This window comes from Bradysia coprophila, chromosome IV (assembly GCF_014529535.1).
Source record: "Bradysia coprophila strain Holo2 chromosome IV, BU_Bcop_v1, whole genome shotgun sequence".
NCBI lineage: Eukaryota > Metazoa > Arthropoda > Insecta > Diptera > Sciaridae > Bradysia > Bradysia coprophila.
The window spans coordinates 14435100-14456817 of NC_050738.1; the positions used below are offsets into that span (position 1 = coordinate 14435100).

General features: G+C 36.8%; 3 protein-coding genes and 1 long non-coding RNA gene across 5 annotated transcripts; 2 read left to right on the forward strand and 2 right to left on the reverse strand.

Annotated features, from left to right (window-relative positions):
• Positions 1-3324: 3324 nt before the first annotated feature.
• On the forward strand, positions 3325-5786 carry LOC119066127 (nucleolar protein 10). The gene is made up of 6 exons (XM_037168413.1): positions 3325-3500; positions 3560-3823; positions 3885-4637; positions 4697-4806; positions 4865-5497; positions 5559-5786. Exons 1-6 carry the CDS (start codon positions 3435-3437, stop codon positions 5764-5766), a joined length of 2034 nt encoding a protein of 677 aa, XP_037024308.1. The 5' UTR covers positions 3325-3434; the 3' UTR covers positions 5767-5786.
• A 4200-nt stretch (positions 5787-9986) lies between these two features.
• Positions 9987-10560, reverse strand: LOC119066443. Its single transcript, XR_005085749.1, has 2 exons — positions 10407-10560; positions 9987-10320 (listed from the first exon to the last, which is right to left on the reverse strand). It is a non-coding gene; the product is annotated as an uncharacterized LOC119066443 (long non-coding RNA).
• A 3202-nt stretch (positions 10561-13762) lies between these two features.
• Positions 13763-14498, reverse strand: LOC119086059. The gene is made up of 4 exons (XM_037196634.1): positions 14341-14498; positions 14169-14273; positions 13943-14106; positions 13763-13884 (listed from the first exon to the last, which is right to left on the reverse strand). Exons 1-4 carry the CDS (start codon positions 14420-14422, stop codon positions 13801-13803), a joined length of 435 nt encoding a protein of 144 aa, XP_037052529.1. The 5' UTR covers positions 14423-14498; the 3' UTR covers positions 13763-13800.
• A 2327-nt stretch (positions 14499-16825) lies between these two features.
• On the forward strand, positions 16826-20095 carry LOC119066445 (translocation protein SEC62). 2 transcript variants are annotated; one of them, XM_037168943.1, is made up of 6 exons: positions 16826-16948; positions 17858-17996; positions 18067-18553; positions 18613-18799; positions 18856-19064; positions 19954-20095. In XM_037168943.1, the coding sequence occupies exons 1-6, from the start codon at positions 16910-16912 to the stop codon at positions 20045-20047; spliced, it is 1155 nt and encodes a 384-aa protein (XP_037024838.1). In that variant the 5' UTR covers positions 16826-16909; the 3' UTR covers positions 20048-20095. The 2 variants fall into 2 exon arrangements, with proteins under 2 accessions (XP_037024838.1, XP_037024837.1); XM_037168942.1 differs by lacking the exon at positions 16826-16948 and adding an exon at positions 16968-17279.
• The last annotated feature ends 1623 nt before the right edge of the window (positions 20096-21718 follow it).

The window sequence follows — 21718 nt, forward strand, 5'->3', positions numbered from 1 at the left end:
AATCAATGACAAGACAGACTAGACATTTTTAAGACAGTATTTGGATGTACGAGCTGAAAATAGATGATGAAAAGTTCAAATAGTTCAGCAGTTGGTTTGCTAACAAGTTGGGAAACCAGAGGATCATCGACAGGATTTTGGCTTTGATTTCTAGAACGTCTCCAATTCCAGGTTTTTCCTATTAATTTAAGTCATTTTCGACATGATTAAAGACGCCTCATGCGCCCCATATTGACCCATTCGAAGAAGAATTGCCAGAATTAAGGCGAGTCTCCGATGAAATTCATAGTCAAATTCTGCTGAATTACAATCGAGGCAGAACGTCGCTATGTGTCATTCCCTAATATTGCGGACGATGTTGCGGGTCATTTATTACCTGGAATAATTTCTATGAGCTCGCACAACGTTACCAGGCTGCTTTCCCAACAATTTTTCCATCAACATATTCCTCTAGGGACTTTTTCTTTCAACCAAGCTATCATCGACGGCATAGGCCTTCGCTGATGGTCTGTTTGGTTCGAACGCCCATGAGCAAGTTGTATTCCAGGAGACTCCAGATCCATACGTTTACATGAGACCATGGGGCTCTCGTGACCCGTTTAATGAGATGGATGTAATGTCCGAACACTATTCGTTTGTAGACGGACCTGAATACCAAGAAATGGTAGTGCAGGTCAGTGCTAAATTGGGCCTGTATCTCTCGAACGTGCTTCGAAATAGCGACCTACATCAACTCGCTTACTCAATTTGTATTTCTCCTGCCTTTTGGAGCATTTGGTGCTGATCCCCCACTGAGAAATTGGATTGGAGAAATATCTGAATGGAAACTGTTTTATTCATCACATTACTAAAAGTTATAGGATTTTTCAAAAAATAAAAAATCAAACGTGGTGCTGGTGATCGATCAAAATATCCCGTATAGTAACAGTCCCGTATAGTAATAAGTCAAAATGATTCCATAACAGCTGCATATAGTCGTACCCTATGCAAACAAATTGTTATTATTTATCGTGTGCATCACCAGCTTTAGATCTCCAACGCATGACACAATATTCTACACCCGAGAGAATTTACAACACTGGAAAGGGTGAGACCGTAGCAAATGGACAATTTTGTGCCTATTTTTATTTATGGGGATGGAGTGTGTATGGGAGAATCGACAATATTAATTTCTTGCAAAACAAGAAAGGTTTCATTTCGGACGGAAGTTTTCTACCTTTCCACATGTGTAATGCTGAGCTGAGGTATGCTTGGAGAAATCTTGTTGGACGGCGAACCTACCAGCGTAACTATCTCGATTTTGATTAGAAACTTTATCGAAAGCTCAAGTAAGAAGTAATTCAACACATTATCATTGCTGGCTGATCTTAGTCTAAGTCTGAGAGGTTTGTGGAAAATGGGTGTTATATTAAGCTTACAATGGGCCTTCCTTCCAATGGGACTGAACCACAAAATGTTTATATGTTTGTTTTTAAAGACCTCACCAACCGCCTGTTACGATCAATAACAAGTGCAGTCTGCACCACCGGCCTAACCTGACTTTCGAGTCACGCCTCGCTCGAAGCATGTCAAAAATCTCTATGAGGATAGTCAGTTGTTTATACGTATGCAAACAAATTTATCGTATTTGAGCAACACTACAACAACCAAATTCTAAAGTCTGAGAAAACTTTACGACGTTATCTACGCGATATAATCGCTAGAAAAATTCCATGTGGAATTTTCTGATAAGTGAATCGAACCCGGATCATTTTGGTGGGAGGCTAGTATGTTATCACTGAGCCATCTTGTCCATTGAGTTCAGATCGTTCAAATGTGCATATTAGAGTAATATTGAAAGTAAAGTCATTTCCCGAAATCTCGATGAACTTAATGAACAACGAATTGTATATTATTGACTTTAAGTCACGAGTCATTGAGGATCTCTTGTTGAGAATAAACAGATTGTTATAACTTCAAGTCAATAAAAATTGTATTTAAAAATACTTAAATATTGTCTTGTTGATCGATTTAATTAGTTACACTTAAATGTGATAATATTTTCTGTACTGAATACTTTGTTGGATATGGCTCGATTAATCCATCAATTTCGAATTAGTCAAGTTCAGCTGATCTACTAAATGTCGTTATGAGTTAAGCGTAAATTTGATAATTAAACAAATGAGTTATTAACTCGTACAAGGGGTGATTTATTGTACAGCAAAGAATTCAACATAGTTTTCTTCATTGACAACAAGTAACACACACAGTAAGTAAGTTTTAATAAAATCACATCGAGAAGCCTACATCTCGCTAGCCTACATTTTCATCATTCACCGACTTTAGGTTTGGTATTTATACAGTCAGTGACTTTGAAATAAGTGACGCATTTCGGTTCAGCTGTGTATCAGCTGATTCACCCACACAAACAAAATGTCCTTAAGTCCTCAAACGATTTTATCACTATCACGCGCGTGTCTCACTGTATAAACATTTATAAGCGCTTTTTTGTATGAGTGGATCAGTTGAAAAACAGCTGAAACAAATTGGGTCAAATTTTAAAGTCGGTGACTGTACTATCATAGAAATCGTTAACGGACAAGTTTTGAGTCACACATTTCATTCAACATTTAAAACATGATTTCAATATCGATGCTCGAATTAGCTTAAATTCGATATTTCCTCGCGATATTTTCCTCAAGTCTACATTTAATAAAAGATGTGTTACGTGACCTATCCGTATTTTAAGTCTGCTCACATACATCAACCCAACATTGTTCAAGTAATGTACGTAATGTACATAGTCTTCTTGATTCTTGTCTATGATATTGTTTACATTTCTCTGTGCAAATATTGTCGCGAAAAATGTTCGATTTTTGTAAAGTGCACTGGACTTTGATCTACCTATGGTGCTGAAACCAGTAAACCGAAACATTGATCATCAATTAACATCAACGAAACGAGTGTGTTCATAATTTGTAACTTTTCGTAGACGAATAAAAGGATGGTTCGGAAGACATAGTTGCTGATTTTTAAAGCAGAAGACTTTGTCATGTGGATTACCGATATCGATTTTACGTTGTTATATCCTGACTGTCAGTCAAATGGAATTATTTGATTTGATCTACTGAAGGTAAATCTTTTACTTCATATGTTTTAACATTCATTGTCGAAAACAGATAATACAACCCAATCCATTCTAAAACAAATCGAACATTTCGTTACCAACGACAAGAAAAAAAATTCAAATCGTTGCCGCTCAAAAATTTTATGGTATTTTCCGCCAAAAGATGGAGTTAAAAATTATGGTAAATTTTCTGAAAGGTTGACACATTACTTGTCAAAGTCTGTCAAGTGAAAACAACGAGTGAATACACGTGCTGTGTGTTTTTACTCTCGATTTTGTATTTATTTCCCATTAAACTCTGCAATGATTAAATAGTTTACAACTCAAAATGTTTGTAACTGATGTAAATGACGTTAAAATCTACAACCTGAGTGCTGGAAAGTCCCTCCCAGAAGTAAGTTCTACAAAATTCTTGCAGAAATGTAAAAATAATCATTTGCATTCGATTAACAGTGGTTAACAGATGAAAAACGCCGTAAAGCTCTCAAGCAGAATGTGGATCTTCGTAAGCGTATCGAACTGATTCAGGACTTTGACATGCCCGATGAATGTGGAACAATTCAAATGTCACCGGATCAACAGTTTATCATAGCAACTGGAACGTATAAACCCCGTGTGAAATGCTTTGAAGTCAATAACTTGTCCATAAAGTTTGAACGGTGTTTCGATTCGGAAGTGGTTCGTACTGAGGTGCTCAGTGATGACTACAGTAAAATGGTGAGTATCCGACTTTAACCATCAAGTCCAGCTGTCGGTAACATGATGTGTCTACCTTTAGGTATTTCTCTCCTGCGATCGTTACATTGAATTTCATGCATCACACGGCCGGCATTATCGACTAAGAATTCCGAGATGCGGTTACGATATGGGCTACCACATACCGACATGTGATCTATTTTTCGTTGGTGCATCACCAGAAATTTATCGTTTGAATTTGGAACGAGGACAATTTATGCAATCGTTCGAGACTCAATCGAAGCAAAGCGTAAATGCTTGCGACATCAATCCGGAACATCATTTGTTGTGCGTTGGTACCCATGAAGGAACAGTCGAAGCATGGGATCCTCGGGATAAAAATAGATGTGCCACTTTGGATGTGGCCATGAAAGTACCGAACTTGACTACATTTCCATCCATTTCAACAATCAAATTCAAAAATGGACTGCAAATGGGAGTCGGAACGCAATCGGGACATGTTCTCATCTACGATATTCGATCGAATCAACCGTTGCTGGTGAAAGATCATTACAACAAGTTGAAAATCAAACGAATCGCTTTCAATCCGTCAAACAATGCAGTCTATTCAATGGACGAAGCCATTATGAAGATTTGGGACGAAAGCAGCGGCAAGCAGATAGCCTACATAGAAAGTGAATCAAAGTTTAATGACATGTGTACGATACCGAACACCGGTATGATGTTCTTTGCACAGCAAACCTCCAAGATGTTAACGTACTACATACCAAGTCTGGGTCCAGCACCGCGATGGTGTTCATTCTTAGATAATTTAACGGAAGAAATTGAATCGGAGGTAAATAAATTGAAGCATTCGATGCTCTATCGGTTGATCTAATTCATTCCAAATTCCAGACTGTTCAGAACATCTACGACGACTACAAATTCGTTACCAAGCAGGAATTGGAGCAGTTGGGATTGGAACACTTGGAAGGAACAAATTTGCTGCGAGCATACATGCACGGGTTAGTACATGCTCATATCGCGATGTTAGTGAATTCCATTGATGATATTTCCTTGCAGCTTTTTTATCGATATTCGTTTGTATAATAAGGCTCGGTCCGTTGTCGAACCGTTCGAGTTCGATAAATATCGCAAAGAGAAGGTTCGACAGAAAATCGAATCCAGCCGACCGAATCGTCTCACCATCAAATCGAATCTGCCGAAAGTCAATCAAGAGATCGCCCTCAAACTTATGGACGAAAAGGGCGGTAAAAAGAAGAAAGGTCGACCAACGACCAGTTTGCTTGACGATAATCGATTCAGTGCAATGTTTGAAAATCCTGAATTCGAAATCGACAAGGATGCGGATGAGTATAAAATGTTGACGCCGGTGTTGAGTCGACTGGACAAATCCAAATTGAAGGAATTGAAGAAACAGCAGACATTGAAAGATTTGATGGACGAAGATGAAGAGGCGAAGAGCTCCGACGATGATCTGTTCTCCGAACGTGACGGCAGTTCCGACGACGAAGATGAACGGCAATGGTCGAAGGAGGTGAAGAAACAATACAAACAAATCAAAAAGAAAAATGCGGCCGCTGAACGAAATGCGGAAAAGGATGAAGATGAGGCGAGCGATGACGGTGAACCGAAAATGGTTGAAGTTCCAACCAATGAGTTCAAAGTGAAAGCTATGCGAAATAGAAACGACAGGTATGGATATTTGACCGGGTTAACGTGGGCGAAATTAACTCTTTTTTTTCTCATTTCATAGGTCAACTTTAGGCGACCGAGTAAGCCGTGATCAAGACGTAAAGTATACGGTTACCGGTTCAGGAAATCGTCAAATGAGTTTCAGTACGAAGAAAATTCCGAAAGATGTGCGACATAGGGAGATGGATATGCGCAAACATCGAGAGGATCGGAAACGAGTCATTCGACCGACGACCAGTTTAAGGTTAAAGAAATATGTTCCGAGGTAAATAAATTTGTTTAACTGAAATAGTTGGGGCTACACATTTACTACTTATTCTTCCATTGATATTAAGACCAGGAGTACAGGAGGTTGATTCTCTTTTCCTCAATCGATTTGTTGGATTATCGTATTGTCGTACCTTTTCTTACTAAATTTTGACCAACATGAAGCTAGCTTTCGTAAAATTTTGAGTATGGTTAGGTGTCAACTACTCAATAAACTTTTAAGTTTTTACAAACGTCAGACGTGTCGTGACATAAACATTGAATCTGTTAATGCCTAGTGATTTTGATACAAAATATTTTGACTTCCTTTGTTGTTACCGGAGGTCACCGCGCACATGCTTTATGCATGTCTCCTTTTGAAAGTATTTTTAGTCCCGTACGAAGTACTGGGGGCTTATAAGAACACCATGCCGTTGGTAACATGTGGAATTCGAAGCAGACGGTAAGGACATAGATGACGAATCCACAATAAAAAATGTCTCAATGAAATTTGGTTAACCGCAGAGTGAGCTAGGTCCCTTGGAGTGAGCTCATATCCCGCTACTCGGCAGTACAGTGAACGTGGTGTATTTTGTCAATATCTCGAGTAAATTTTGACCGAATTTCATGATTTTTTTTAAAGCGTCAATACTATTTCCGGTCTTTAACAAAATGGCTGCCGGCGGCCATATTGGATTTTTGTGAAAGTGATATATCTTGGGAAAAATGGTACTTAGAGAGTTTCTGTTAACGGAGAAGTAGTTTTGTTTGCCGCAAAAAGCTTACTGGCTCATCAACTAGTACATTTAAAGAGAACTCAAGGAATTCACACTATTACTAAGCAAGTGAATTCACCTAAGGTAGTCGAAGCGTCCAACCACCTTTGCCTTGTCAATGTCTCAAACTGTTTCATCGTCAATACGCATCACAACCCGTGCAAAGCTAGCAGTGTTTAGCGTCCATAATCACGTCGTATTCATGTGTTGATGATGAATATTACGGTCCATCGGTGCAAATGAAAAAGAGAACGAATAAACGTTATATAGAAGTCGTAGCAATGGAACAATCGTAAAAACATATCATCTCATAGGCAAAACGAACCCATGGCTTCTCAACATTTCGTCAGTCACTTCCATCGATTTTACTGCAGAACGGAATGCACAACGCGTAACCTCATAGTCGAAAAGGTGCGCGAACAAATTGAAAACCCTCGACATGAAGTTAACGGGCTCAAACAACCCATAATTCGTACGATTCTTCACAACCGTCAAGTAACTCACATTGCGTAACACCCTAACCGGCTGACTCACTTTTACTTTCGAGAGCAGGACAGGTGAATCCAAACGACCTCTCAGAATGTCGTAAACGAACATCGCTGATAAATTGAGCCTCCTACACGACAGCGGCTCTATCTGCATGGACTCGCACCTACTGACACACGAAGGGATTGTCCATTGCGATCTACGGATTCAGAACCGATACAATAGCCGACCACAATTTTAAACAACTTTACACTATTTAGTAAACAGTTTCCACAGGTTTAACATGACATCATATGACCAGTTTTGTTATTGGGTCTATTACTTTCATCGATCAAAGTATTTTCAACCCCTCTTATTACACAAGCGCCGTTTTTAGCTTTTGCCCTGTAAAGGGCGTTTGCGTGGTTCTAAAAATCTGAAACTTCACAGGATGACTCTAAATAGGCGTTAGAATCGATTTTTGATAGTAGGGCCCTACCTTAGGTCCGGCCCTTCGACACGGACCTAACGATTTTTTCGTTGATTTTGGTAGTATTCAATGCGCTGAACACGATGGTGGTGGAGAAAAAAAAATTTTATGTCGTTTTGCCTGTCAAAATGGCCGCCGAAGTGCAAAATTTTGCACTTTTTAATTGCGTATTACGGGCTGTGGTTGATCGATTTCTGCGCGGTTTGTGCCTACTAAGGGGTAATCGAGGGTGTAGATTCTGAAAATCAAGTTTTTACGGCACTTCACGGTGGAAGAAGTGCCGCAAAATGCGAAAAAACCTGTTTTTTTGGGTACAAAAAATCGTTTTTTTCGTATCCCATTCAACATTTTCCACTTTATTGAAAACGGCTATTATTAATGAAAAGTACTCTAAAAGACCTTTCAAATGAGCTCCATATCAAGAAAATCCTTGGTGCCGTTTCCGAGCAATTGTGGTTTAAATGTCGAAACAGAGGCCCAACTTTGATCTCAGTACGTCCACAAGATGGCGTCTAAGGCTATAGGTTACTTCGGCAATTTTTTTCTAAATATAAAGTTGAGATAGGTCACAGAACAAACGGATTCAAATCGAAGTCACTGGACCGAGATATGAAAAGATTTGTAAACGAAAATTTTGTGACATTCTTCAGTATATGGCGCACTGCTTCTTAAATGAAAAAAATTTCGTTGTACAAATTTAGATATTGCAACGAAAGAAGTTCCAGCACTTTAGGGCGCACTAATAATTAGAGTGTGAGCGCCACAGCAGTGATTGGGGCAAAACATCCAATATCCGAAGCCTCTGCCTGGAGCGATTATGTGCTCTTAGGATCATATTTTGCTAAAAGATTTCCACAATAAATTATTTGTTTTACATCTTCTAATGAATTGAATTACCTGAAATCTGATAGAGCCTATCGATTGCACAACATTTTGCCATAAATCACAACACTTTTTGTTGCATTCATTCGTTTTTCATTCCAAAGCGACATTTTATTATTATTTTTGCAAACAACAACAAAATGTTTTTCGTTTTAAGACGTCAAACGGCAGTGCTAAAGGTACTAGATCAAACTGTGTCATCGTTTGTACGCTTTTGTAGGCGCGAAAATTTAAACAAAAACCAATGCTCGAGATAAATGTACTAAGTGCTTCAATTTTGAGCGTATTTTTGTTAGCGCGAAAATATTCGAAAGGTGTAATAATAACATATTATCGCGTGTGATCGTTTTAAATTTAGTAATGTGCGTTACAGTCTGTCTTTGCAAATTAAATGTATTAGCAGTCGGCAGTTTAAAACTCATCAACTATTCGGTTGCAAAAGTGCGTTGCGGGTGGGTCTAAATAATTTTTGTATTATGTTGATTGCACAAACTCGAGCAAAATTATAATTTTTTTGACTTACATATAGAAACAAGTCTGACATTATTGAATATATTGCCAAATGTACAGGTGAACTTATTCACGCCATAAGTCCGCTGAAAATTCAAAACTTTAAGTGGCAACTACAATTCAAACGCAGCGTCGTATATTAATGATTCACGATATTTTCATATCAGAGTGCGTTGAAATTAATTTTTCAATTCATTTGTTCATCCACTGATTCACCCGAAATCAGCGTTGGGTGGAGTCGGGTGCAAACGAAATGTTGGTCAAATTAATTAATAATCAAGAAATTGTTGTGCAATTTAATTCGGCCGTAATAGATCGACCTGACAAGATTTGTCCTTTTAAAAAATTTAGCAGAAGCACTCATAGAACAAACTCACCGGATTTGACGTTTTACAGATCGCGAAATGCAAAATGTAGCGATAACGCTAACAGATCAAGCTCACAGGATTTGTCCCTTTAACGAAATGAATTAAAGTTGCTAATGGAATCTCATGGGATCTGCCCTTTAACAAAAATGTAGTGAAGACTCCAATAGATCGACCTCACAGGATTTATCTTTTAACGAAATGAGGCAAAATCGCTAAAATAGATCGACCTCGCCGGATTTGCTATTTTACAAATTTACAAATTTTATGAAATGTAGCGAAGGTACTAATAGAACTACCTCACCGGATTTGCCCTTAAACAAAATGTAACGGGAACGCTAAAATCGCTCAACCTCATTGGATTTGTCCTTTAACTAAATATAACGAAGGCTCTAATAGATCGACCTTACCGGATTTATCCTTTAACAAAATTTAGTGGGATCTCTAAAATAGCTCGACTACACGGGAATTTAACAAATGTAACAAACGCAATTACTAAATGAAAGCTAGAGTGATGGTTAAGGCAGCTATGCTGCCTTCTCGCATTCAGTTGTAGGCATTGGGTGCAGCTAAAATATACTAGTTAATTTGTTGATTTCAAATCTTGTATAAAAGACCATAATTACCCAGAGCTTGGCATTATTTTTGTCGTCGTTATCGATAACAGATGACAGGTTAACGTAAAAAGGACGTTCAGCAAAACAAACTGAAAGCAAGGCATACGTCAGCCCTCCCCCCAAATTCAAACAATTTACTATACAAAGGTCATCATTTATTCATCACTGAAACTGAGACCAAATACCAATTATTATGAACAGACGTTTCCAATGTTAGTATTTTATTGACAGCCATTCCTTCCACGACTTGATATTCCATACGAGCTTATCATATCGTTGAACTCGGTGCCTCCTAGTTCATACGTCGCGGAGTATCCAGCCGCAAAATGTCTGCTCCTACCTGTACAACCGCCATGCTCATAAACATCCAAGCACATCTGCGACGGGGTCACAAGAGAAGAAACGCGATCGTTCAGCATGGAATGCATTTCATAGCAAAGACCTTCGTTGGTATTGGATATGAAATAGACACCTAAATATTTGTAAAGATGCAGAAGATCGAATTAGGAATATTAATTTTGTCTACCGCTACCTTTGGGTCCATCGAAAATATATTACCTTGTCTTCCCGCATGTTCGTAAAAATAAACATCAACTGCTTGAGTTGCAACGAATAAACTGAATATAATGCAGTAAAAATTGAGGCTGTTGGAAATCATTTCGAAAAATACTGCAATTCACTTTCACTTGGTAAGAGAACTTTTGCGGACTGATCAGATTCTAGAATGATATGAAAATGGTCTCCCAACTCTTTTTTTATACCGTTTTGCAAGCACAATTGTATAATTACACTTAACAGTTAAATATTTGTTTATTTGTTGCAGATTAATCATTTAAAATAGAATTCCGAAGAATTTTAGGATTTTCTTTTAGAAGTATGATAATGATTTAAAGTTGCAAAAACGTTATCGTTTCTCTGAAAATTATAATAAAAAAATAAAATTTTTGGTGTTGGCTTTTCTCAATGATCAAACTTGCATTTTAAAATTGTTAGATATACTCGGAATCACCAGATAACAAAGATTACTAAAGTTGGTGGGTTGTGAAAAACGTTGTATTAAACAACGGTTCAAAAAATGCTTCATTGGGCACACGATGTGCGTTGTAACACTCAGTCTGGTCTGGAGTCTTATGTGACAATTGCACATTTAATGCCTTACATCAATACTTCGACTGTCCAGATTCAAACGAATAATCCGAAGAGTTTCCCAAAATCATAACTCTAATTTTCCTTAATTTTTCTAATTTTACTAAATTGTCCCAATTTTCCTAAATTTTCCCAATTTTCCTAATTTTTTTTAAATATTGGCTTCTCACCTAAAATAGAATAGTATATCAAACAAGCATTTTTTTAATTCGGAACTGTGAATTTTACATTAAAGAAATATTTTGTGGGACATGTGTTCCATCAATTTTTATGCTTTTTAGAAAAGTAAAGGTTGAAGAAATTTTCCGTTTTAATAATTTTTGGTTGTCAACAATTTGATTCGATGTGATGGAGTCATGGTCAACTTCCCCGTTGCGTTTTTTGTCAATTTAATTTCGATTTTCCTTACGAAAACCGTTGAGTACTTCACTCCATCAAAAATCTGTTGTTTTGTTGTATTTTGGATATCGTAAAAACGACAAAGAAATACGGTGGTTGCTTTCAAAAAATGTGCAGTGTTAAACTACTACTGTACACTTTCATTGCAACTGATTGAGATGAGTTAAACGGTTTTCGTGATGAAAATCAATAGTCAAATTCAAATAAAAAACAGCAGAGAATGTGACATTGCATAAAATCAACCTTTACTTTTAGCTAAAATCATAAAAATTGATGGAACAATTAACCATGTCTCACAAAAAATTAAAGAAAACTGGGAAAACTAAAGAATATTGGAAAAATTGGGAAAAATAGGAAAAATTGAAAAAACATAAAAATTGGGAAAATTTGGAAAAAGAAGGAAAATAAAATGTTGGATTCTGGTTTTTGACAGTTGAATTGTCAAAAACCAGACTCAATCATTTTATTTTGCTTTTACCAAGGTATAGCAACTATAATTTTTAACTTTTTCGTTGTTTAACGGTTATCCAACGGTTAATTGACGTAGGTTAAACTATAACCGGGCAACAACGGTTGCACAACCGTTGTGGCAACGTTGCTACAACGTTATTTTAACGAATAAGTTATTTTTTCTGAAATGCTACTTGGGTACAGTGAAAGACATCTCAAATGTCTCACTGTCATTTTTTTCAGAGAATGTCATTGTGAATTTGCAATGACACAATAAAATTCTCAGAAAAATTTGACAGTGAGACATTTGAGATGTCGTTCACTGTAGGAAAAATTTTCCTAAATTTTTTTCACAATTTTCCATACTTTTTCCTATTTTTCCAATTACATTTTCCCAAAATAATCCCTGACTAAACCCAGCACAAGAACATATTTTTTAACGGAAAATCGGCCCCTTTAACGGAAAATTGCGACGCAGTACCAAAACTTAATTTATTGAGGAATTTTGATTACTGTGTCGATGAGGCCCCATTGTCCCTCTTGAAATCTCTGTTCTTGTGCTTGCTTGGTTCAGTGCTATGCCAAAAAAGCCAAATCGTCAAATCAACCACTGCTGCATGGCTTTACTACACTGACAAAAAAGGAGTTGAAAGTCTTACATGTTGTACGTAAATTTGTCTCCAGGTATGTTATCTGCTAAAGCTGTATTTGTATGGAGCATCTGTCGCATCTATTTTAGGTTACCTGAAGACACATTTACCTGGAAGTCAGTGTATGTCATGCTAAAAACAATACAGAAATTCTAATGAACGTTTGCCTCTCCATAGATATAAAAGGGTATTTTAGCTAAGGTGGTATGCTGTGCTGAGCTGACCCATGTGTCGCTTGTATTATAATGAATGTTCCATAAATACTCCCACATACCGTTTCTGTACAAGTTCGGTCCGACATTTGATGGAATTCGGATCAATGTTCATAAGTTGACCAAGAGTGAGGTGATATTGGGTATCAAATTTGGTGAAAAAATTAGAAGGATTCTCCTTACAGCGTTTTGTGATTCTGAAGCGGAGTGTCTTTTCATTCCAACAGGTGTAAAAACTCGAAAAAACAACATTTTCCGTGATAATCGTTTATTATTCGGGGAATTGTCCATAAAATTTCTTCATTTTCTTAATTGGCTTTGTAGGAACACAGTTGCTGTCTAAATTAAATTGGTTCTTAGATAGAACTTTCAACGCAGAGGTATACGTCCTCGATAATAATAATGGGTTGAGGCTTTAAAATTTGGCTTTCTAAAAAGTTGCTAAATTTTGTCTCAAATGTTGTTAGATCTGGATAGATGATAATAATCTTCGTACCATTCTCACCTATTTCTCTAGATTAATGACGGAGAAACGTTTATCGAAAGTACAAAGTATCGTCAAGAGTTGTTTCAGATATCAATATTTGTTGGTGTATTTGCAAGATAACACGTGAAATTGTATAAGTCTAACTTATTAAGTCATTATCTTTCGAAAGCGCTGCTGGTTGTTCAAATCGTGCAGAAAATCAGTCTTTGTAGATTGATGATTTTGCCTTGTTGGCCAGCATCAAGCAGCAATGAAAAGTTCCAAAGGTCAGTGTTTTCCTGGCCTAGCGTTCTCAAAGATACGTTTAAGACAATTGCATTGTATTTCCACTGTTTCATCTGTAAGGCGAACCAACACAATACACATGCATACAATAGTTGTGTCGGTCGGTATACAAAATTTTCCCTTACGTGAGAGAAATTTCCCGTTATTCTGATGAGGAAAAAAAGTCTTTATTCTTTGAGGATGATGACTTAAAAAAATCATCTCAAGTGGAACCTACGTAATGTTCCACCTCCGAGTCGTTGTTGGTCAGTACAGTGCGGGCCAACTTTGATAGTAAAACAACGATTTACACTTAAAGGGTTAACATTTATTTTGCAATGTGTTTAGACAATTTGAACTGGGAGATGGAAGCAGACAACGATTTGTCCGATTTGATTGGTAACGAAAGTGGTAACCGTGGTTGGAACCTGTAGAAAAAATGGTTATTCGTCTGTCGTTTGTAAAGCAAAAAGCTGTCATTTTTACCGGTGGGAAAATTTCGGACACAGTGTATCGGTATGAGAATGTGAAGTCCTGACCTACAACGGTGGGGCATGTTAATTGATCACAACCATTGCCTTCCATAATAGTCCATGGTTGACCAAGAATTGTAGCATTTACAATGTATGGTAGACTGGTGGCAGCAGCAGCTGGATAATAAATGGCAATTAGTTTTATTCGAACAAGAAAAACGAAAGTTGAGAAAACGCACTTGCTGTTGATATAAATTCAATGTCATAAGTGTTTCCTCGAACGAATGGGCATGGTGTTGTGGTGCATGGGCCAGCTCTAATCGAACGAATAATTGCCGTGCTTCCTGTGTTTTATTATTTTCGTTTTATTTTATTTATTTTTAAGAATAAAGTAAAAAAAAATAAACTTACCGCAATCGGTCCAACCAGTTACTTGAGCATAGCTCACTGCTGCGATTGCAAGGACACCTAGAGCAATAATTTGCTTGTACATGTTGGCAATTTAGAATTAAATTAATAACTGAACGACGTATCGTTGAGGCTACTGTTTAAATAATATTTTTTATCTGCCATCCACTTGGTCCACTTGATTTACGTTATATAACAATTGATTGGTTTATCTCAAAAACCTATTGCTCTGCTGTAGTTATTTATAGTAAAGATAAATCAAATTTGATTAAAAATGCCTCCTAATCGTGGAAAGATAATGCTGTTGTTGTGTTCCTGCTCGTTGTTGATGCGATGTCAAATAACCAATCTTCAAGCATTCATCGACAAGGGTTTGTTTATGAGTACTCAGTATTGTTAAACGTTTAGAGCGTAATATCCTAATTTAAAACAAGTTGCAGATACATGACGGATTCGCTGTGCTTTTTAAATTTAGCATTGTCCCCTGATGACTTTGAACTCAAAATAAAGATTAACTCAAGTGACATATAATAGATTTCATAATGCCCTGGTACAAGTGAACTTATCGCTTATCCCGAAACTTTGAACCTATTGCCAAAAGCTCGACGTTAAATGTAAAGAGTTGAAGTTCTTCAGAAAGTTGTCTAATATGCATCAATATCGTTTACATCATCTACATAAATAGGTTTGCACCTGACTTATGATTCCTCAATTGGAAGCCGGCAAGAGAAAAAAATTCTTCAGAGAAAATTATTATTAAATAAAAATTGAGCTATGTAAAGAAAGTTACACTACTTCTGCCATTGTAATGGTTTTTATTGATAATATCATAATAGAGAAGTGCCACGGCTTAAATACGACGAACAAGTATTTTCTTTATTTTTACCGAAAATTCATGATCATTTTACATGTGATGAGTATTTACATATTTTATAATTCGTAAACTTCATTTAGCTGATTGTTGGATGGGCGTGTTCCAAGAATGCTGGTAGCATTCGCCTGTTGTATGGCTAGAGAAATTTTGTTACACAAAAAATGTTTGGCGCGAATATCACCCGATTCTTCAATAAGCATATTGCCAAGTTTGTGAAAGAATTGTTTCGTCTCTTTACACCATGGTCCTAAAGTTTCGAAAGCTAGACCAGCTAGAAGAAAATTGGAAGCCTTGATCTTGAACAAGTTATTCGCCGAAAATAAGCTTCGCAAATGCAAGATTGAAGTCATAGCAAAATTTATATCTGCGAAAAGTGAAGGTTCTGAAAGAAGATGTTAACACACTTCTGAGTTGATCACGAAGGCAATGGCATCAAAATTTCTGTGTGGCTCCAACCAAGTTTGAAAAAGTTTAAATGACGATTTCGACTTAACAAAAGAAAACATTTTCAAGTTGAATGTTTACGCAATGTCATGAGTGCGTCGAACAAATTTCCGTCTCCATTGTTGCCTTAACCTGTTCTTTCAGAACCTTGGAAAAAGTTATCATTCATTTCAAATAGTGCTAAGTGGTTAGTAGGAAGGTTCTGAGAGAACAGGTTACTACAACTCTTCTGAGTTGATGACGAAAGCGGTGACACACAACTTGCGCAGTTTATGTGAAAAGGGCATCTTAACAAAAACAAAATTATGAATTTTCCAAAAAAACATTTTCTTCAAGTTGATTTCTCAGACTATGTGTAGTGTAGTGAATGCGTTTTTAAAATTTGGTTTCACCCCCCTCCGTGGTTGTCTTAACCTGTTCTTTCAGAACCTTGGTTGAAAAGCCTGACGCACTCCAAGACCACAGATTTTATTAACTGTCATTTGGCCTCCTATTTTGTATGAAACTTCCGTAGCGCAGTAACCAACATAAAAAACTGAATTATATGAGAATTTTGGACTACTTAGTCGTGAAGGTCAATATTTAACTTCTGTTCTTTTTTATGTACTTGGGATGAGTTGCCATTGTTGGAACCGTAGAGTTACACTCGATAGATGGCATGGTGGCGCTGTCATTTTAAAAAATATTTTAGTGCACATATACTTTTTGGGTGCCGATCAGCATCAACTCCACCATGATACCTATCGAGTGTAACTCTATGGTTGTAACACAATCTAAACTGACCTTTTATTTAAGTGACTTAATCACTTAACCAGCATGTCAGGCTCGTTTTTTCTGTGGATATTTGACTGAAACTTCGATCGTGGTTTACCCATGTTAAAGTAAGGCCGAAAAAGCGCGCAGCTTAATTGTCGATTTTAGAGACGCAAAGTTGCTTGTGTATTTTCGGCCTCAGGTTCTACTTGAATCACAAAAGCTAAAGCTGGAAACACACTTTCAATTTTGAATTGCTGAAATCGATTATTCTGCGGTTTCCATTCAAAATTGACAGCTTGTTTCCACTCAAAAGGAAGTGATGTCTGAAACTGAAATATTTTTGAATATAGCGGGAATCAAAATGTGAACGTACATTATGGGAACACGAACGAAGAAAAGATTCTCTGCGCCAGCGCCGCCACAAATTTGACATTTTCTATTTCGAACCTCCACTATATTCACACACATCAGTCTCACAGAAAATTTAATACACACAAAATGTCCGAGAAGAGGAAATCAAATAAAAAAAGAAAGGATGTAAGTCAAAATTCACAAAACTCTGAGTTTATTAAGCACCTAAACCATTTGCATAAATTGTGTTGTGAAGCTAACGATCAAGTTTGTTAATTTTCCCGTATTAACATATGTTCGCCACACGGAATGTTTACTTTACATGACGACTTTGTATACAGTATTTCGCAAATTTTTGTTAGAATTCTTATTGATAACGTGTCGTGAAGATTGTTGTTTTTTTTTAAAATTAGTATTTTTTGCTACGTGGTTCATTGATTCGTTCAACACATTTTTTGTCCAACAAAATGATGTGTACGATTCGTCATACAACTTTCCAGATTATGCACTCCAAAAGGTTTGTTCTGCGTTGGCAAGATTTAGTTGTACTACGATCTATCAATTATAATGTCAGCGATATGTAGAGTAGAAAAATAACGGGACTCATTCGTGCTTCAGAAAATTATGTTTTCTATTCTCATGTGATGTTGAGCCTTTGTTTCGTGTACTGAATTCATAGTGGGATACATCTACGGAAATATATCGTCTTGCATTAGCTGGTTTAATGGAGTTATTCCTTTAAGATTTTCCAATGGAATAATTGTCGTTCATTACAGTCGCATGTTTGCACAATTATTACATGATTATGTCGTCGCTCAGCAATTAAGATTTTGTTTCCTAATCTTCCACGGTGATTATTCGGTTTTCTTCATCTCTATATCAACTACATTTTCAGCAATGTCTCTTATGCGTAGTATTAATCAGTCGTCACGGTCCATAGTTCAAATAATAATCGACGGTTGGCTACATTATTGTCAGTAAGAGTGACTAAGAATTTTTGCTCTACGGACTGATCTGCAACGTTCTCTAGGCGCGCGTGATCAACTGCTACTGTTGAATCAAATTTATTAAGAGTTCGTCCAATATTCTTTCCAGGAATACACCGGACCGGGAGGTGTGGAGAAAGAGGTGGAAAAGCCAACCAAGGATGAGTTTAATATAGCCAAATGGATCAAGAAAAATGTACCAACAAAGAAGACGAAATTTTTGAACCACAACGTCGAATATTTTACATGTAAGGGTGTTCGTCTGGTCAAACCGTTATAGTTTTTGTGATTCGTTTTATCTGAATTCCACATTTCCAGCATCGAAGGCACTTGACGCTTTAATGGCTTCGAAATTCGGTCAAGGTGAAAATTGCTTGTTTCCCACACGAGAAATTGCCATCGAATTTTTGGACTCGATGCTGGTGCACAAATTCTTCCATCGGGCTAAAAAAGTTCCGGTCACGGAGGCAGAACTGAAACGGGGCAAAAAGGCCGAAAAGAAGACCGACGATGATGAGAAGAAGGAAATCTCCGCTGCTAGCACAAAGAAGAAAGAGGAAAAGGTGACGGATGCGGAAAGTAGTCATGTTGAAGGTAAAAAAGACAAAGTGGTGGAAAAGGACAAAGAAAAGAAAAAGCGCAAAATTCGATTGGACATGCATCCGGATCAAGTGTTTGTTGATGGTGGCGAGGCCTACGTTTGGATCTACGATCCGATACCGATGCATTATTGGTTATTCGGTGCATTACTTGTGTTTGGAGCAATCGTCATTTGTCTGTTTCCGCTGTGGCCGCCGTCATTAAGGTTTGTAGTTTCGGTTTATTCATTAATTCACTCAACTGAAACTTTACTCCCCCACACAGGAAAGGAGTTTACTATTTGAGTATTGCGGCTGCTGGATTTTTGGTCTTTATTCTTGGTTTAGTTGTGCTTCGTTTTATTGTTTTCTGTATAATTTGGCTATTGACCAGATCCAAACATCATTTTTGGCTGTTCCCAAACTTGACCGAAGATGTTGGATTCTTCGCATCATTCTGGCCGATTTATAAAGTAATTTGAATGTTAAAGTTTTCACTCGAATAACTCTAATTTCACTGACAATGCAGCACGACTACATGGCTGACGGTGCAGCATCCAAAGAAAAGAAACGTAAACGCAAAAAAGATAAGGACAGTGATGCTGAAGAAGATGTCAACGTTCCCGTGGGATCCGATAGAATTGAAAACGTTAAAGAAAATGACACGGAAACGGAAGCAGAACCATTGATTAAAGTTTCAGCAAACGAACCTGCTGAGACGAACGAAGAGAAAAAGGGGTGAGTTCCGTTTTTATAAAGTTTAGCGCCGAAAAATGCTTTCTTCAATTATAAATGTCACGCAAGTCATTCGGTTTTTTAATTTGAGCTGAAGTCGCCAAAGACAAACTGTTCTCGCTCTGATGGATTTTATTTTTTATCATTTGGTTACAGTTTCAGTAGAAGATACCAGTCCAGTAGTTTCACATTTCTAGGTTTAAAATGTCCAGATAATGTTCTGGTTGTAAATTCAATTGAATATCTTCCTAGGGCCGGACTGGTATGCAATAAAATTTCAAAAGGCCCAAAGAACTTAACCTTCTGTCTCTTGCTAAACTGTCTCTTCCTTGTTTTATTGATTACGATTATTGTAGTGCTGATGATTGATTGTCAATTTGGTTGACAAGTCTTCAAACAATCTTCGTTTGAGGATATTTAACGTCTTTTGTATCAAGCAGACCAGCGGACAAGAGTGTTACTTTAAGATATAAACCTAATTTCATTTCAAGTAGAGTTTACCGAATGATTTTAGGATGACTCGAACTGGTTTGATTTAAATTTGATTCCTCTGGCATCAGTGGACCAAATAAAGTTCTGCGTAGACCCAATTACGATCATATATGAGGAAAGCCTAAACGATCAATTTCTAACCAAGGCTTGATATAATTTTGTACCACAGAGTGTTCGTTTCATATCAAACGCTTTAAGCTTCTGCTGAATTACAATAACATTGTGGAAATTTTCAAGAGACTTCAAAGAAAATTCGAAGATCGTTTTTTAACGTTCGCTTGACATGGCGACATTCCATTCGGTGCTTGTCAGCTTTCAATATAAATACAGCTTTGACAGGAAACGGCAGCTATGTTTCGTTTGATTCAAATAATAATTTTTCTCAAATATCTGCTTTAAGATCACCGTCGGAAAGCGAATCAGAAAGTTCGCAACGTTCATCAACCGGAAAAGATTTCGAGATAGTCGATCCAGAGGATGTGGATACATCTTAATTAAATGCAAATTTTTATTCATTTTACGAAATAATATATTTATGAAGTAACTTTTTTCGTTTCTTTTTATTCAAACAAAGAACTTTTTTGTTTTTTAATTTGTATCATTTCTGTTTAAGTAGATCCAATTTTTAGATTCGTTTGATTTTTTCATCAACTTTTTTTGTTTGTCTCATTCGTTGCACTTTGTTGTAGTGCTTAGTTATGTCGATTGAAGAGTGAATCATCGTCGGTGAGACCGTCGACAATTTGAATTTTTGCGAGATTAATTTCGGCTAGCTTTTCCAGAACACGTAAAAATGGAGAATAGTACAGTTGATCGTTCCTGCATGTGATTAGTAGATAACATCCTTGAAGGAACTTTTTATTTTGTCAAGCATTTTGCCAACTCGACCTTAAGGTGAGGTATACAACCACACAAGGCAAAACACAAAGTTCCAAACAATTACGTAAGTGATTTATTACTCACTAAGCCCCCGGAAAATGAGTCTTAACGCTCATGACAATGAAGTGACACATTTCCCGGTGGTTTAATGAATAAAAAAATTGAAATCGACATCGACAGCAATATGAAGAAAAAGTAAATTTTGTTCCACTGGGAGGACCTATTTTTCGGAATTAAAAATTCCCAAAAATAGGTCGTGACCACAAGCCACAAGTGGTACCAACAATTCCAAAAATTCAGGTTAATTATACTTATTACGGATTAATGTGTATGAAAAGCTCTAGAAATGATGACTACAGTTTCGCCCTCGAACTCTCCATACGTCTGTTGTGTGATTCTAGTGTGTACAATGATAGAAAAGTTAACGTCGGATATTTATAGACACGTATGGTTTGGTGGTTTGATTTTCAGACAATCTCTTGACGACAAATTAACTTTGAAGCAAGCTATTTCAGGATTCATTTCACTTAGTTTCGATATTTCAATAATTCCGTTAACAAACCGATACCCTATTCCGTGTAACGCGTTACTTTGAAATATAAAACTAGCTGTTGTTGCAAATTTAATGTAAAAATCAACAGTCAACGATGATGCAAATAATTCAGTCAAAACGAAAAGTTGTTGAAAATTTTGGAAAAACCTTCGTTCACATGACGTAGCTGAACGCTTCATTAAACTGATAAAAATTAGCTGAAATCAAATAAACTTTGAAAGACATAATCGAACTTTAACTTACAATAACAGACACAACGTCCATACTTTTTCTTAGATCGCTGTAGAATACATTTTCGTCGATGCATTATAATTCGGTCGATTTTAAAGAGATCTTGATTAGAATATGAGACTTCCAAGGATTTGAACAAATCATAACATTCATAATGTTTATACCTTAGATTCGAACAAATGCAGTGAATATGAGCGGTTGCCCAGTTGAATTTTACGAATTTTTTTAAAAATGAATTTTGGGAAATTTATAGAATTTACTTCGCTTAGACGCATTGAAACCAGATGATATTTTACAAATCCTCACGACGAAAGTTTATTTTCAAATCAAGAAAATCGATCAAATTATAATTCATCGAATTTAGGCTACGCATCGATAGTTTCATTTCAGAGAATTATTCCTTTCAGTACGAAGGACGACAAAAGCTCTTCGGCTAATTAACAGATAATTATTTCGCACAAGAAAATTTAAGTTCGCCGGATGTCTTTCTATACAAAATGTA